Source organism: Benincasa hispida, chromosome 1, assembly GCF_009727055.1.
Source record: "Benincasa hispida cultivar B227 chromosome 1, ASM972705v1, whole genome shotgun sequence".
Classification (NCBI taxonomy): Eukaryota; Viridiplantae; Streptophyta; class Magnoliopsida; order Cucurbitales; family Cucurbitaceae; genus Benincasa; species Benincasa hispida.
This window is the reverse complement of record NC_052349.1, coordinates 47778092-47792978: the sequence shown is the minus strand read 5'-3', so window position 1 is coordinate 47792978 and position 14887 is coordinate 47778092. Positions and strand designations below refer to the sequence as shown.

Below are 14887 nucleotides of genomic sequence, written 5' to 3'. Positions count from 1 at the left end.
ATTAACGAGCCTAAATTAAGCTAAGAATAATAACTTTTTTTTTAAAGCTAACACATATTGAGTCGGCGTATTTGACCACTCACCCATACAGATCAAAGGATTGCTCTCATAGATAGGAGTCCACAACTCACTCAAGATTAAGGTCAAGTCACCTATGGTTATCCTATTGAAATGTTAATCTCTTCAAGTAATGGTGTTATGAAGAGAGGTTAATCATTTCGCGGTCCGGTCTTATACAAACTATTTGTATAGGATACCTCCACTCACATGTCTCTATATGAACGATTAAGATCAAATTGTTTGTAACATTTTACAACAATTGTAATAATTACAAAGTGGTACATATCCGCAGTGTCACTAGAAGAACGCACCCAATCTTATCTATATACTATAGACCATTTAGGTTATTTCTTAAACATGATCTATCTGTATATCAACCACACACATGTTTAAGTTACATAAAATAACCTTGGATCTTAGTTTATTCGATCGAGTTAATGCATAAATAAATAATTTTTATTTTATTAATTACAAATTTTTTTTATACAAGTTTACAAACTAGAGAATAAAGAGATTTAGGATATCAATCCCAATAACACCAATCACCTCCTTTGAAGTAGGAGGTTTCTCGTACTCATCTGCACTTAGTTGGTTAGGAAACCAACTCAAGTAAGCCCTCTTCTCATCCATCGACATAAGGTTGTTTGTCCAAGCCTACATGCAAAAATGATGAAAAATATATTAATCAAATAACAATGTAAACCTTAAACCGTAAAGCATGGCTTACCACTTGAGACTCGAACACCTGGGTATGAATCGCCTTAAATCCAGGTGATTACGTGCAACTCCATCGCATGATGCGTGATATGACATTATTAAAGAGCCAACTCGTAACTTGTCTATTGAGCGATGATATGGTTTCATACAACCAGATCTCTTATAATTCAATCGGCCAAGCACAACTTCCTAAGCTTATATAGACTATGCGGATCAGCCTAAACGACATGCCTAGAGCGATATCTTAACCCCGTTACTAGATCCAAATGTTCCTGCCCAAAAAGACACCTTCTTCTCCAATAACTTAAAGTTTGGCATATTCTCTAGTCTTCTCAACCTCTCTAAGAAGAATATAATGACACAGAAACCTAGTAAAAACTAGCTTCATATTAAAAAAAAGTTCAAAACAAATTTGCATAAATATATATAATTGTTTAGGCATTAACTTACTCTTAATGTTGGAAATTATTTTTCCTATAAGGGAATAACAAGTTAGATTAACCAAAAAATAATTAGAATTGTGATTTTTTTGGACCAATGCCATCTACAAAACAAAGAAAACTACTTTATACCTCGGTACAAATCCTGTGAGATCGCGGTCTGAGATTGGAACGTATAGGTGAATCTTGGGCTTGTATGCCTCGAGTTAGAAGGTTTTAGGTCATTAATGTTTTTGGTCTCGGTCCTCATCTTGGGCGAGATGGCCCTAAGGCAAAAAATAGGAATGCCTTAAAACCCTCAACATCCAGAAAAATCTCAAGGGAGATTGAATGCATCTCATGCGAGATTCATCCAATCCTGATTGAGAATTAACCTGCCTTTGGATGATATCATGCTTATTTCCCACAACAAATCAATATAAACAAACACATGAAAGCGAACCAACAAAAACATGTTAAAATCATAAAAAAAAATGCAAAGATTTTGCCGGTTTTCCAAAATTTTTTTAAACCTAACCAACTTAAAAATCCAACCTTTAACTTAACCAACAATAAAAAGAACCACAGAATACCTCAATAACTATTCTATGGAAAATACAAACGAAGTGTATGGATATGGTTCACCTATTTCGAACCGGATGGATATTGTTGGGGTTGATGCCCTAAATCTCGTAGAGTCCTATAGTTTATAATTGTAATGTACAAACATCTTATTTATTTAATAAAATATATGATGTTTTATTTCAATTTTGGTTGCATTAACCACAAACCAATAAACTAATATCCAAGGTTGTCTTGTAGCTTAAACATGTACGTAGAGACATACGGGTGGATCATGTTTAAGTGAAAACCTAAATAGCCTGTAGTAGATGAATAAGGCTGGATACCTTATCTTGGTGACACTACGAGTACGACTCGCTTTGTAGATCTTACAATTGTTGTAAAGTGCTACAAATGATCTGATCCTAATCATTCATGTGGAAACATATGAATGGGAATATTCTATACAAAGGAGTTTGTATCAGACTGTACTATGAAATGTTTAATCTCATTATATAACACTGTTCATAATAGAGACTTACATTTCACCAGGATGACCATAGGTAACATGATCTGAATCCTGAGTGAGTTGTGAACTTCTACCTATGAAGGCGGTTCTTTGATTTGTATGGGTGAGAATGGTTAAATTTCCAACTCAATAAGTCTACCATTGTGGAGATTCGTCTGATTAGGGAGCTGGGAACACAACTATACAAGAAGGAATTCACTCATTCCCCAATGTCGGGGTAAGTAGATAAATTGCTCCCTTAAGGACCGATTCCGGGGGCTTGAACAATGTGACGTCACACCCTCTCCTGGCTCGAGAAAGGTTTGGTCATAGTTGGATTATGATTTATTGTTCATTAGAGGGATCAGTGGTACTTAAGGAGTTAGATGTAACTACAAGGGCAAAATGGGTGATTTTGGCCCAGTTGTACTTACGAGCAATTTGTAAAGGGTCATCGTGTTGTTGATTGGTTACATTCAATGGACACAGAAATATATCTGTAGTGCAAAAAATGCAATTGTCGGTCTTTAGTGAAGTGTCCGACAGTTAACGGATGGTGAATAATTTAGTTAAAGAGTTTAATTAATTATTCACGTATCATTGGAGCTTCAAGCTACAGGTCCACAAGGTCCCATCTGTAGCTCAATGGGAATTAATGAGAATCAATTTTGGATTAATTTGAATTGTTTAAATTAATTGAGAGAATTAATTATATATGATATAATTACTATAATGTATTTGATACATTATAATATAAAGTTTATTTGAGAGGAGATAAATATTTGAATGTGATTCCAATATTAATTATGTGAATTAGATTCATATAATTAAATTTAAAATAAATGAGATTTATATTAAATGCATTGATGGGAGAATTAAAACTATAGGTTATATTGTATATGATACAATATAGAAACTATAGGTTATATGTTATATTTGATATAACATATAGTTTAATATATATTATATGATAAGATAGTTATCGTATAAATTTATATATTAAATGATTTATTAAATAAATAAATTATTTTATTTATTTTATTTAAAACCATTTTCTGGGAGGGAGTTGTAACTACCTCTTCCTCTTTCTCTCCATTACGTATTAGTGGGAGTTTCAGTTTTGGTTGCTTCCTCTCCCTTTTAGTGAATATACAGAAAAAAAAAGTTCTGCTTCTTCATTTTTCTCTCTTGCTTCTCAAATTCTCTCTCTCCAAAATAGCCAGAGCACACACTCCTCTGAATTCTCACTCAAAGAATACTGAGATTTCCATCTGATAGTGTTCATCGATTCGAGGGACTTCATTGAAGAATGGCCTTCAAAGGTAAGGGTTCTCAAACCCTCTTATTCTTCTATTTTATTTTGTATTTGAGCATGTTGTAAATTCTATTCTAAATGCATAATTTTTGTTCTTCCGTTGTAAAATCTAAATTTGTGAAAATTGGAAAATTGGGACAATCCGCTTCCACTTAAGGACCTTTCACCGGGTTCCTTCAGTGTACCGATCTAATGAAAATTGGAGATTGTAGAAATTGTAATGGAAAGTTGAAACTGTTCGCTGAGAAAGAAAAGAATGTTTCAGTTTTGGGCATCGGGGTAATTTGGTTTGTTCACGCGGATCCAAAATATAAGTTGTAACGTCCCGCTTAATTTTTGGTCTCAATCTCAGCAGAAATGATCCAAGAAAAACTATTTGGACAAGATTTGAAAGACAATGCTAATTTTGAAATGTAGAAACTTGAAACGATTATTTTTTACAATTTCCCTTTAGAAATGATTTGTTTAAAAAACATTGTTGAATTTTCTAAAATAAATAATACTTTAAACTCTAAAAAATTAAAATTATTTTTTTACCATTTTTTATTTTAATGAAGATAGTTAGTATTCTGTTCCAGGTTCTTTAAATTTTCAAAAGTTTCATTAATGCCATTTTTTTTAAAAAAAAAAAAACACCGACGGTTAATATATTGACATAAATCGTCAATATCACATTAAAAAAAAATACTTATATACAACCCCTGAACTTTTCACAAATTTCTGTCAAAATAATGGTAAGAGTATTTTGAGAAGTAGATATTGCATGTGTTTGTTGGGCAAGGTTGACTGACTTTTGGAGTTGTGTTGTAGAGGTCTTGAATTATTATTATTATTATTATTATTTTGTGTATGTAACTTGGCCATCTGTTAATCCCATATTATACATATATATTTTGTGCACCTTGTAAAGAGGTAGGAGAATACAACCCTTGTATAAGTTAGTATTTACTTTTTGAGCAATAAGTATAATGACCTGTCTAAACTTCACAAATCTAATGGATATCAAACTTCTAAAATAATTGCTTTTGTTTAAAAGTAAAACCTAGGTCATAATACAGGATTATTAAAAATATGTCTACTTAATAAAAATTCAATCACATTTTATTCAAACAAGTTGTAGGTAGAATTATTTAATAAAAAAATTTCAAAACAAAAAAGTAGATAATTTGAACGATTATTTTATAGTTAAAAAAACTACCATAGATATCTCTGACATCCTATATCAACTATGTACCCTAAATATAGACATATGAAGTCAGACAAAATAACTATGCCTCTCCAAACATCGATATATAAACTCCATAGACATAAACTCTCCCGACATATGAATTCCAAATATCTTATATCAACATCCTAATAATCCTATTTCCAAATGATGAAATTTAGGTTATAGAAAAACTTATTACATCTCTTTAATCCACAAACTTTGAAGAATTTCAATAATATCTTAAAATTTTGGGTAATCTCTGTTTAATTCTTACTATTAACACCAAACATGAAAGGTTAATATAATCCAAGTTTAATATGTCAAAAGTCTCAATTTTATAAAAATTTTAATAAAAACATATTGATGTAGATAGAACTTTCTAGAAAAAATATTAAAACAAAATAAAAAAAAGTATATATTTAAATTAATAAACAAATATTTTACATTTTTTTTAACTAGTTAAAATATCTATTATTTATTTTATATTCACATTAGTGACATTTTGTTATTTATTTTATATGACTCATAGATACTTTATACGATATAATAGAAATATCGGTTAATCCCTTATGCGAATGTCAAATTCATGGATATATGTAAATATCACATAAAATACCCATTAATCCATTTTCCAACCATCACCCAACCTAAACAAACGTTTATCCTATCAACAAAGCATATACACAAGCAAATTTAAACTTCAAAAGAAAATCAAAGGTTCTTCAATGCTCAGCTAAAACTACAATTAGAACAGAGAAGATGAGAAGAGAAGAGCAGTTGGCCTAGATAACTGGCTAGGCTTCTAGAAGCACATAATCAGGTGATCAATATGACCATTAGAAGCTACTGATATGAGTTACCACTGAGTTGAATTTAAAGGTCTACCTGAATCCATTCTGATCTTCTTTCCCAAATTTTTGAACTACAGAAGAATATATTGAGGCGATAACTGTTCATATATTTGGACACACGATTAGAAGCCTACGTAGAAGCGTCTCGTCCTAGACAAGATCACAAAACCAAGCAACCAACCAAATACGGAAGCAGATAGGTCTCAATCATAAAGTTTGTAGTCCTATTTCCTTTTGTGTTGCTTAGTTTTGGGGGGTGGGGATAAAAGTTGAGTCAAAGAGATGAAAGCATGGAGATCAATGAAAAATAACGACAGAAAAGATAAATTCAGCAAGTTTTTCTTGTAGAATACCAGAACATAAATCTAGAATAGCCACTGTGTGAGTACCGAATGAGATATTCGTTTTATTTATTCGAATACTTAAGACAACCAACATGATTTGATGAGAGAGCTTATTCAAGCAACCATGACACAGCAATTGAGAATGAATGGACTGAGATGGTTCGTGCCGGAATCGAGACGCCTCCACTGCAATCGGTTGGCCCTTGGATCTGGGGTGCATGTGTATATGCTCATGGAATTGTTTGTAGATGATTCAACTGATGCACCGATCACCAGAAGTTCATCCCCCAATGACTTGAATGCAACTCCCCAACCATTGTTAACAACAGCAAGGACTGGAACCGGACCCAAGTTCTTCCACTCATTTCTCCCTTTCAAATACACTTTCAGCTCATTTGAAGATGGTTCGAGTGAGTAGAGCTCGTTGTTCGCAACTGCAACAAGAGGAGGCGATTGAGAAGTCGAAATTGGAGCGTCTTCCAGCATATTTTCAATCAAACTCCACGAGTTTTTCTCCTTGTCAAAGACTTCGCCACAGGTGAGATGGTTTCCATCTTTGTCTCTTCCTCCAATAACATAGAACTTATTATCCATGAAACAGCCTGAGCACTTTTTCCTCGACCGGTGCATGTTCGGCAGAGGCTCCCACAATAAGCTTTCAGGATTATACTTTTCTACAGCGTTCAAGACAGTTTGTCCATATTCCAACCCCATACCGAAGGCGCCTTCCGTGCTGAACTCAAGAGCAATCCCTCCTGCAACATATGCATCAGAACCACAAGAGGCAGACGCAAATAAACACCTTGGACTAATCATAGAAGGGCCTTTAATCCATTTGTTCTCTGCCAGCTGATACCTCCAAATGGCACCTCCTGTAAGTTCTCGACCAGTAACGATAAGATCTGTGCCTGCACAAAGTGATTCCTTATCTGCATCCAAAAAACAAGTATCCGATGGCAGGACCGGAAGCCTACGACACGACTGGAAAGTCCGATCGAACATCATCCAGCTACTCTCCCCACTTGCTAACATGAAAACAGATGACTCTTGGTATCCAATTTCTTTCCTGATCCTATATAGTTCACCACTCTTCACAAGAGCAAAATATCTCTTGCTCACACAAGACAACTTCCATTGCTCGGATTGGGGAAACCTAGCCAAGATTGAGAGCTCCAACTCGTCACCAAATAAAGGAATGGAATAATCTGCATCCTGAGGTTTTAAACCAGAGGATTCACCAACACCAGAGTCCCTGGTGAATCGTGGTCCGGAACTACGGGGAACTAATTCCCCAAAGAGCATATTTTTATTCGTCCTTAAACCACACTCACACCCACACAACTTCCCTTTTCCTTCTTCTCTACCCTCTAAACCTTTATCCTTATACATTGATCTAACACTGCAAAACAAAATCAACAAACACAAGCATATGCACTTCAGACAAGTAACAGAACAAAAAAAAAAGTTCCCAAATCAAATATTTAATTAATTCATCAGTTTCCAACCATTCCCTCTCAAGGAAAACAACTCCCAAATGCTAAACATCCAAGAGGCACTTTTACAAAAACCAAATAACAAACTCTACCACGAAAAATCCCAAATCACTTTTCAGTCAAGCAAAGACACAAACACCTTAAGGGCCAGTCTAACAACCTAGATCCAACGGCCAAAAACAGATGGAAAATCCACCCCCAAAACCACAGAAATCAAACACTTCAGACAGTTCCAGGCTATCCCAAACATCAAATCAACCATTAGAGAAGAAACCCAGATAAAAACTCGTACCAAAACCAAATAAAAAAAAAAATCAGTGAGTGAAACGTGCAAAAGGGGTTTACCAGAAAAGTCAACAGAGCGCAAACCGTGGAGAAAGGGCCAAAAGGGTATCTGAAACGAAGATGAAAAATCAAAGAACCGAACCGTGAGAGACGGTAGGGATTGAGAACGGAAGTGGGGGGAGAAGAAGAAGGAGAAGAAGAAGGAGAAGAAGAAGAAAAAAAGGCGTGAAGAGAGATGGAAATGGAGGGAAAGAGGAGGCCATTAAAGCAAAGAGAAGAATGAGAAGGAAGAGAGCAGGTGATGGTGGTACTAATAATGGTGGCAGAGGAACAGTATAGAACTCAAAGAGCACACAGAGTTGAAGGGCAAAATACAATACAAATTACAAAGGCTACTTTTAGGAAGGAAGCGAGTGAGAGGAGAGATTGATTCTTTTTTGGGTTTGAAAAAGGTAAATTAGTATTAAAAGTGGGCACTAATTGAAAGGGTCAATTGGAATGGGTGGAATTTGGACACCTCTAAACTCCACTTCCATTGTTAAAACAAACAATATGATATTGGGTTTTGGGTTGAGTTGAGATCTTGGGAGAGAGAAAAAGGGGAGATTCTGATTCTGATTGGCTGTTTGTTCTTCAGTATATTTGACGGGAGAGACAATCGAGGAGAAAAGAAGGGAAGACAATGGCCTTCTCTAAATGGGCGTGAGACAAATCAATCAAAGCAATTCAAACAAACCTTCATCCTCAAAAACCCTCAACTTTTTCATTCCGTTCGATGATTTGGGGAAAGAGAGGAATGGGTTCCTACTCATTCCTACGATGGATTTCCATTTCTTTCCTCCAATTACTCTTGCCATCGCCATCGCCATCGCCATGCACAATATGACAAAAAGCTTCCATTTTTATGAGGGATTTTTTTTTTAGTGACATGTGTGAGTGTTCGAATCATTTTATACATACCTCAATTAAAAGAGATGGTCATCATGGATTAAACCTATGATCTTTTAACTCTTTATCAAGTTTTTTTTTATATTGATATAATTAAATTTATTATAATTCATCGAGTTAATTTTTTGGATTGATTGAAGATTTAACATGATATGATATCAGAGCAGAAAATCTCAAGTGAAGAAGAGTGTAGAAATATTGATGTAATTAAATTTACATCTTCCTATTGAGTTGCCAAAACAAAAAAGTGGAGGCTTAACTAAAGATGTATCAATAGATACCTTTTTGCCTCAAACACTTCTCTAGTGACTTTACTAGTCATTGGTTTATCATTCTCAGTGTCTAAAACTATAAACTATAGACATAACATCGACTTACCAATCACCTATCATGTCTCCACTATTTTTGGACTTCACTTTTCTTTGCTTCGACATCGTGTTTTGGCTTTACTTCTTAAAAAAATTGATTTTGAGATCTTTTAATAATCCACAGTACAAATTAGACCGATGTTCATTTTGATTAATAGATAGGAGCTTATATAGATTTGTGTGCACGAACTCTATCTAAGAAATTAGCTTGAAAGTTGTATCGTACACAATTTTTGTTATGAACAAGTGTTTTTTGTGGAGGGCTATAAAATCGTCACTTAGTCCCTGGAAAAGAACTCACTGAGCCTTAGTTGGAAGCTAATCCAAAGCTAAGCTTGTAGGCTCATAGAGACAACAATTTTGAAACTTTTTGGATTGATTTATGATAACATGGTACCAATAGGAGGTCATAAGTGAGGATTGTTGAAGTATTGATGTAAATAAATTTATCGTAACCCATCAACTTAAGCTTGGTGATTTAACATTAATTGATGTCTTAATGATGATCAGATTGATTTTCAAAATTACCCTTAACTATGCGGTCTTTACAAGCAATTGACTCAATGAAGCAATTTTTTTTTATTATTATTATTATTTAGTTCAATAACAAGTGAAAGTAGAGATTCAAACCTTTGAACTTTTAGTTGAGAATACTATGTCTAGCTAGAGTTATGTTTAAATTGACACTCATTGTATGATTACATTTTAAAAAAAGGCAACTTAGAGTTTGAGATGATTATCTAAACGAGAATAGGTCATTAAATACATTAAAAAAGTACTTAAAGTGCTTTTTACTAGAGCTATTACAATTAAATATCCAACCATAGGATAACCACTCTAAATTGTTGTAACTATACCTTCAAATTCATGAATTACAAAGTTATAACGTTAGTAACTTAATTATAGCCATAGTTGGTAACATCTAATAAGATTGCAAGTTTATCCATTTATTCGAAGTGATTTTTTTAAAGAAAAAAATAGTACAAAAGAAAAAGAATCAAAGACAATCACGGTGAAGGAAAATTCCTTGAAATAGATTATGATACCCACTATAGGTGTTTCTCAAATCAAATTGTCAATTGATCGTTCCATTGTGATTAGTTAGATTATGCATAATTTTGTATTAAGTTTTCAAATCAAAAGTAATAAATTTGAGAAAAAAAATTATGTAACAGGTTTGTGGGATTTCATTCTTGTTTTCTTCCATCAACAAAAAGATTCAAACAAACAAAGATACAAAAATTCGAGGACTAATGATCTATCCGCAAGAGGTCTCAATTTTATGAAAATTTCGATGAACATAATGACAAAATGTCGGTTTCTATGGACATCTCTAGAAGAATTATAAAAACAGAAGATTAAAAAAAAATTAAATTAGTGAATGAATATAATTTTTTATTTTTGTACTTATTATATTTAATTTTATTTTTTTGTATGTTTAATAAATTTTTTTAGAATATAATAAAAATATTGATTCATTTTTTATTTCGATATTAAATTCATAAAATATGAAAATATCAGTATGTTGATAAAAATTTTATGTCTATGAGTTACCCGCCTTACATAGTTTATAGAAAAAGAGAAAAGTAAAGAATACGAAGAAAATTTGATTGATTAATTAATTAATTATTATTATTATTATTATTATTATTTTGCCTTCAAAGTGATATGACTACTAAATGACATGAATTCTGACCATGATAATTATACTGTCAAAATAGCTGCAAACCACAATTTATAATTGAGGCTTTCTTTTTTCTTTTTCACTTTATTGGAAGGAGAATAAAATCATTCTTTTGACCAATAATTTATTGCCATCTTATAAAAAGAGAAAAAAAAAATATTAGAATTTACAATTTTTTTTGTTGATTTATTGTCATTATTATTTTTAGGCAAATCGTTGGTTTATTTTTAAATTCACTTTATATTGGGAAAATATCAATGAATTATGAAGTTGCTCTTGTTTCAACTCTTCCAGGAAGTTATTTAAAGAAGCATTTGGAATAAGAAATAGAACTGCAAACTTCTAAATCTTGGAAAAATTTGATCTTCAAAGGGTATATTTTCAAAAATGTCTCAAATAACTTTATTTATTATTAATTTAATTTCACCATTTTTTCCTTATTTTTTTATCTTACCAAAATACCCTTATGGACAATTAGTTATTATTATTACTAATTAATTTAGTACTTTTGAATGTTTGAGAAACAACATAGAAGGGTTTTTTTAAATTAAAAAATCAGTTGGAAATTTCAAACACATTATTTCCTTTCAAATTTTATATTTTGGTAGAAAAATTACAAATTTATCACTTTTTTGTTAAGTTTTTTATTCTATTGTTTTAAAAATAAATAAAAACGATAAAATAAAATTTTCGTCATACTTGTCTTTTTCATTTTGTTTTTCATTTTTTAAAAAAGTTCAACATAATTATTTTTATTTTTTATTTTTCAGATTAATGTTTTTACACATAATTTCTTTTTTAGATTTTGTTTTTAAACCATCAACTATATACGTGTTTTTAATTTTTTTTTTAAGTTTTGACAGCATTAGTTGGATTTTTTTTTTTAAAAAATATTTTTTTAATAAATAATGACAAAAATAGGGTTGGGGGAAGTAATTTAAAAAATAGATGTTTTAGGAAAGTATTGACAGATTTAGGGTAGTGAAATCGTGTACCCAGTACACGATTTCCATGTGGCATACTCGTGTACTAGGTATACGAGTACCATTTAATCCAGTCACCTGACCACGTCAGCTGACTGGTTGACCGGTCAAGCGAACTCGTATACCCGGTACACGAGTTTGCTTATAATTTTTTTTTTTCTAAAAGTTAATTATCAAAACTTAATTCCTTCATTGTTGCTTATAATTTTTTTTAATTGTTAAACTTAATTATATATTTAATCTACAATGAAAACATCTTGCACTCATATTAAAAAAAAAAAAACCAGATATTAAATAATATTTACAATTAGTTTTTTTGAGATTTGCAATTTGAAAATGATACAATATGAGATTTAAAAACGACCCCCCCGACCCTTATTCCTCATGAGAGTTGTCTTCGTGCCCCTCTAAATTAGGTTCACCCCGTTGTTGCTGTCTTCTACAAAGAATACGTCTTCAATTGGTGTCAGCAACATTGAGTCGTCTTGTTTGTTGAATAATACTTTCTACGTTCATCAATGTTTGCTGACACATTGAACTCAATTCTGGAAGGTTGTTCTGCACTAAATATTGTTGAACTTCGCTGATAAAATTATTCTGTAGAATAGAAAAATATTAAACAATATTCATATTAAATATATATGGAAAATGTATGATTTGAAATATCCTATCATGCAGTAATAGTAAGCGCCGTCTGGTGAGATAAATCGCCTCGTGATCAAATTGTACCAGGGAAAGTAGTCGTCCGATATAGCTGGCCCATTTGTTAATTCTCTCTGTGCACAACGATCACGTCGTCCATGCCAGTAGGATAAATACTCCGCATGGATTCGATGCCAGTCTTGGTCGTGCTTACCTCTTAAATCGATCTAGTGTAGTTCTGGGAGTGTATAGGACAACGGAAGTATCGTTTGTCGCATCCCGAACTGTCTCAGCACACGATCTGGATGATGCCACTCTACTATATGGAAGTATATAAGAGGGCTAACAGTCAACCAAATGTCTTCACCATCACAACAATAATCAGGTAAGGATGACCAAATCTGTGAGTATGGCGTCCAAATAACCTGACAAAATAATAATAATAATAAGAAGAATACATATAAAATTTTTTAAATATTCATTTATATACATATGTACTACTTGATTGAGCGTCAGCATGTCGAATATTTTCTTGTACACGAGCAACATATTTGCTGACTGTTCATAGGAAGCTAATACACCACTCCATCTAAAATTATAAAAAAATACAATTAATTTATATTCTTACATAAAATGGTAACGAAATAAATATATAAATAAAATAATACCTGGCACTAAGTGGCCAATGATCTGGGACCTGTAGTTAGACTTGTGGTGCTACGATTAGAAATCGATTATAAGTCCATATTTATAATAGTATCATGGCCTCGCTATTTCCAACGCTTGTGCATTGGAAGCCCGACAAAGTTCTCTGTACAACCATGCAAGACATGCACCACCCCACGAGTACATACCAACGTGCTCAAAATCAGACAATAATGGGAGGAACATGAGATGCACCAAAGTATTTGACTTGCCGAAAAATAAAAATCCTCCAATAAGCTGTAGGGTGTATGCTCGTGCGTACCTACGTACGCTGATGTTGTCGGCATCGGAAGGTAATTCAGGAAACTGGGACGCCAACTAAGGGATACTTAATTTTGATCCCTTCAGATCCTCTGGTAGAACGCCTAAGAGCTCTTCACAGATGTTCTTCCAGTCATACTGTAGTGATCTTGTCAGTGGTTGCCCGTCCACTCTTAACACAAATTGTACGGCAATATCCTGCAGCGTAATAGTGCATTCCCCATAGGACAGGTGAAATGTGTGGGTCTCTAGTCTCCAGTGCTCAACTAGAGCAGTAATCAGGTGCCAATTAAGCTGGATGAAACCAATCTGTGTAACCAAAAGAAAACCCGCCTTCTAAACGTATGGAATAATGTGATGATCAAATGGGATAGTACTTTGTGCAGTCGCCTCCCTTCTTTGACAACTCAACACTATAGTGGACGAACTATCCCATACTGTTGTGAACGATGCGTGTTTTGTTGCTACAATTGGATAGGATTAGAAGAACCAGACTCTTGGACAATTTGTAGCATTCATCAATAAGTGGTAGGTATGTCATACGCATGTAATTACAAACTGCAATTACATGAGAGAATGAAATCTTGAATGATTGTCACTTATTGCAAGAACATGTCCCTTCTTTCAAGCTTAAAACTTGGGTATATTGTCCTTTGAAGGGAGAAATCATACTTATGCCAGTTTGTACTTCGAAAGTTTGACTTTCCCTGTCAATGGATGTCACCGTATGTGTTGATGCTCGTTTTTTCCACCTCTTCAGTTTCTTTAGGGCATATTTTGTATATATATCCCCACGATCGAGTGCTTCACTGATTTCTTGTCTCCGACGTTCAAAATACAATATTGTGCGATAGAATGTTAGCCTAACCAAAGAAGTAATGGGTAACATTCTAGCACCTTTAAAAACGTTGTTCATGCATTCAGCTGCATTGCTAGTCATCCACCCATAGCGATACCCACCGTTATGTGACTGTGTCCATTTTTCTAAGTCAATGTCTGAAAAAAATTCAAGATATTCAAGGTGCAATTGTTTCAATTCTTTCATGCACCGAATGAACTTACGCCTTTGGTGTTGATTTCCAGCCTTAAACACCAAATTTTTTAGTTGCTTCTATTTGTATTTTGTATTGAAATTACTGGCAACATGGCGAAGACAATATCGGTGGTACGCTCTGGGTTCACTCCAACCAATTTCTTCATTATTAATTGCAGCAAGAATGCCCTTATGTCTGTCAGAAATCAAGCAAATACCCTCTTTTTGGGTAACATATTCACGCAATGCCCACAAAAACCATGATCAACTAGACGAATTCTCACCTTCTACGATAGCAAAAGCAAGAGGAAATATATGTCCGTTTGCATCAACAGATAAGGCTGTCAATAATTTTCCCTTATACTTTCCGTACAGATGAGTTCCATCAATCTGGATTAATGGCCTACAATGGTTGAACCCTTCTCTTGTAGGACCAAAAGACCAAAAAAACTCATCCAAAAATAGTCGTACCTGGCACATTAGAGGGAAGGAAAAACCAGTCT

The 14887-nt window shown here is 33.4% G+C and overlaps 1 protein-coding gene across 1 annotated transcript; it reads right to left on the bottom strand.

Moving 5' to 3' along the window:
* Positions 1 to 5918: 5918 nt before the first annotated feature.
* LOC120092874 (F-box/kelch-repeat protein At3g27150) lies at positions 5919 to 8552 on the bottom strand. The gene is made up of 2 exons (XM_039051121.1): positions 7821 to 8552; positions 5919 to 7381 (listed from the first exon to the last, which is right to left on the bottom strand). Exon 2 carries the CDS (start codon positions 7369 to 7371, stop codon positions 6097 to 6099), a length of 1275 nt encoding a protein of 424 aa, XP_038907049.1. The 5' UTR covers positions 7372 to 7381; positions 7821 to 8552; the 3' UTR covers positions 5919 to 6096.
* Positions 8553 to 14887: the final 6335 nt, after the last annotated feature.

What these genes read in the sequence shown, in the direction of transcription:
- LOC120092874 (XM_039051121.1), bottom strand. Translation starts at nt 7,371, where the DNA reads ATGTATAAGGATAAAGGTTTAGAGGGTAGAGAAGAAGGAAAAGGGAAG.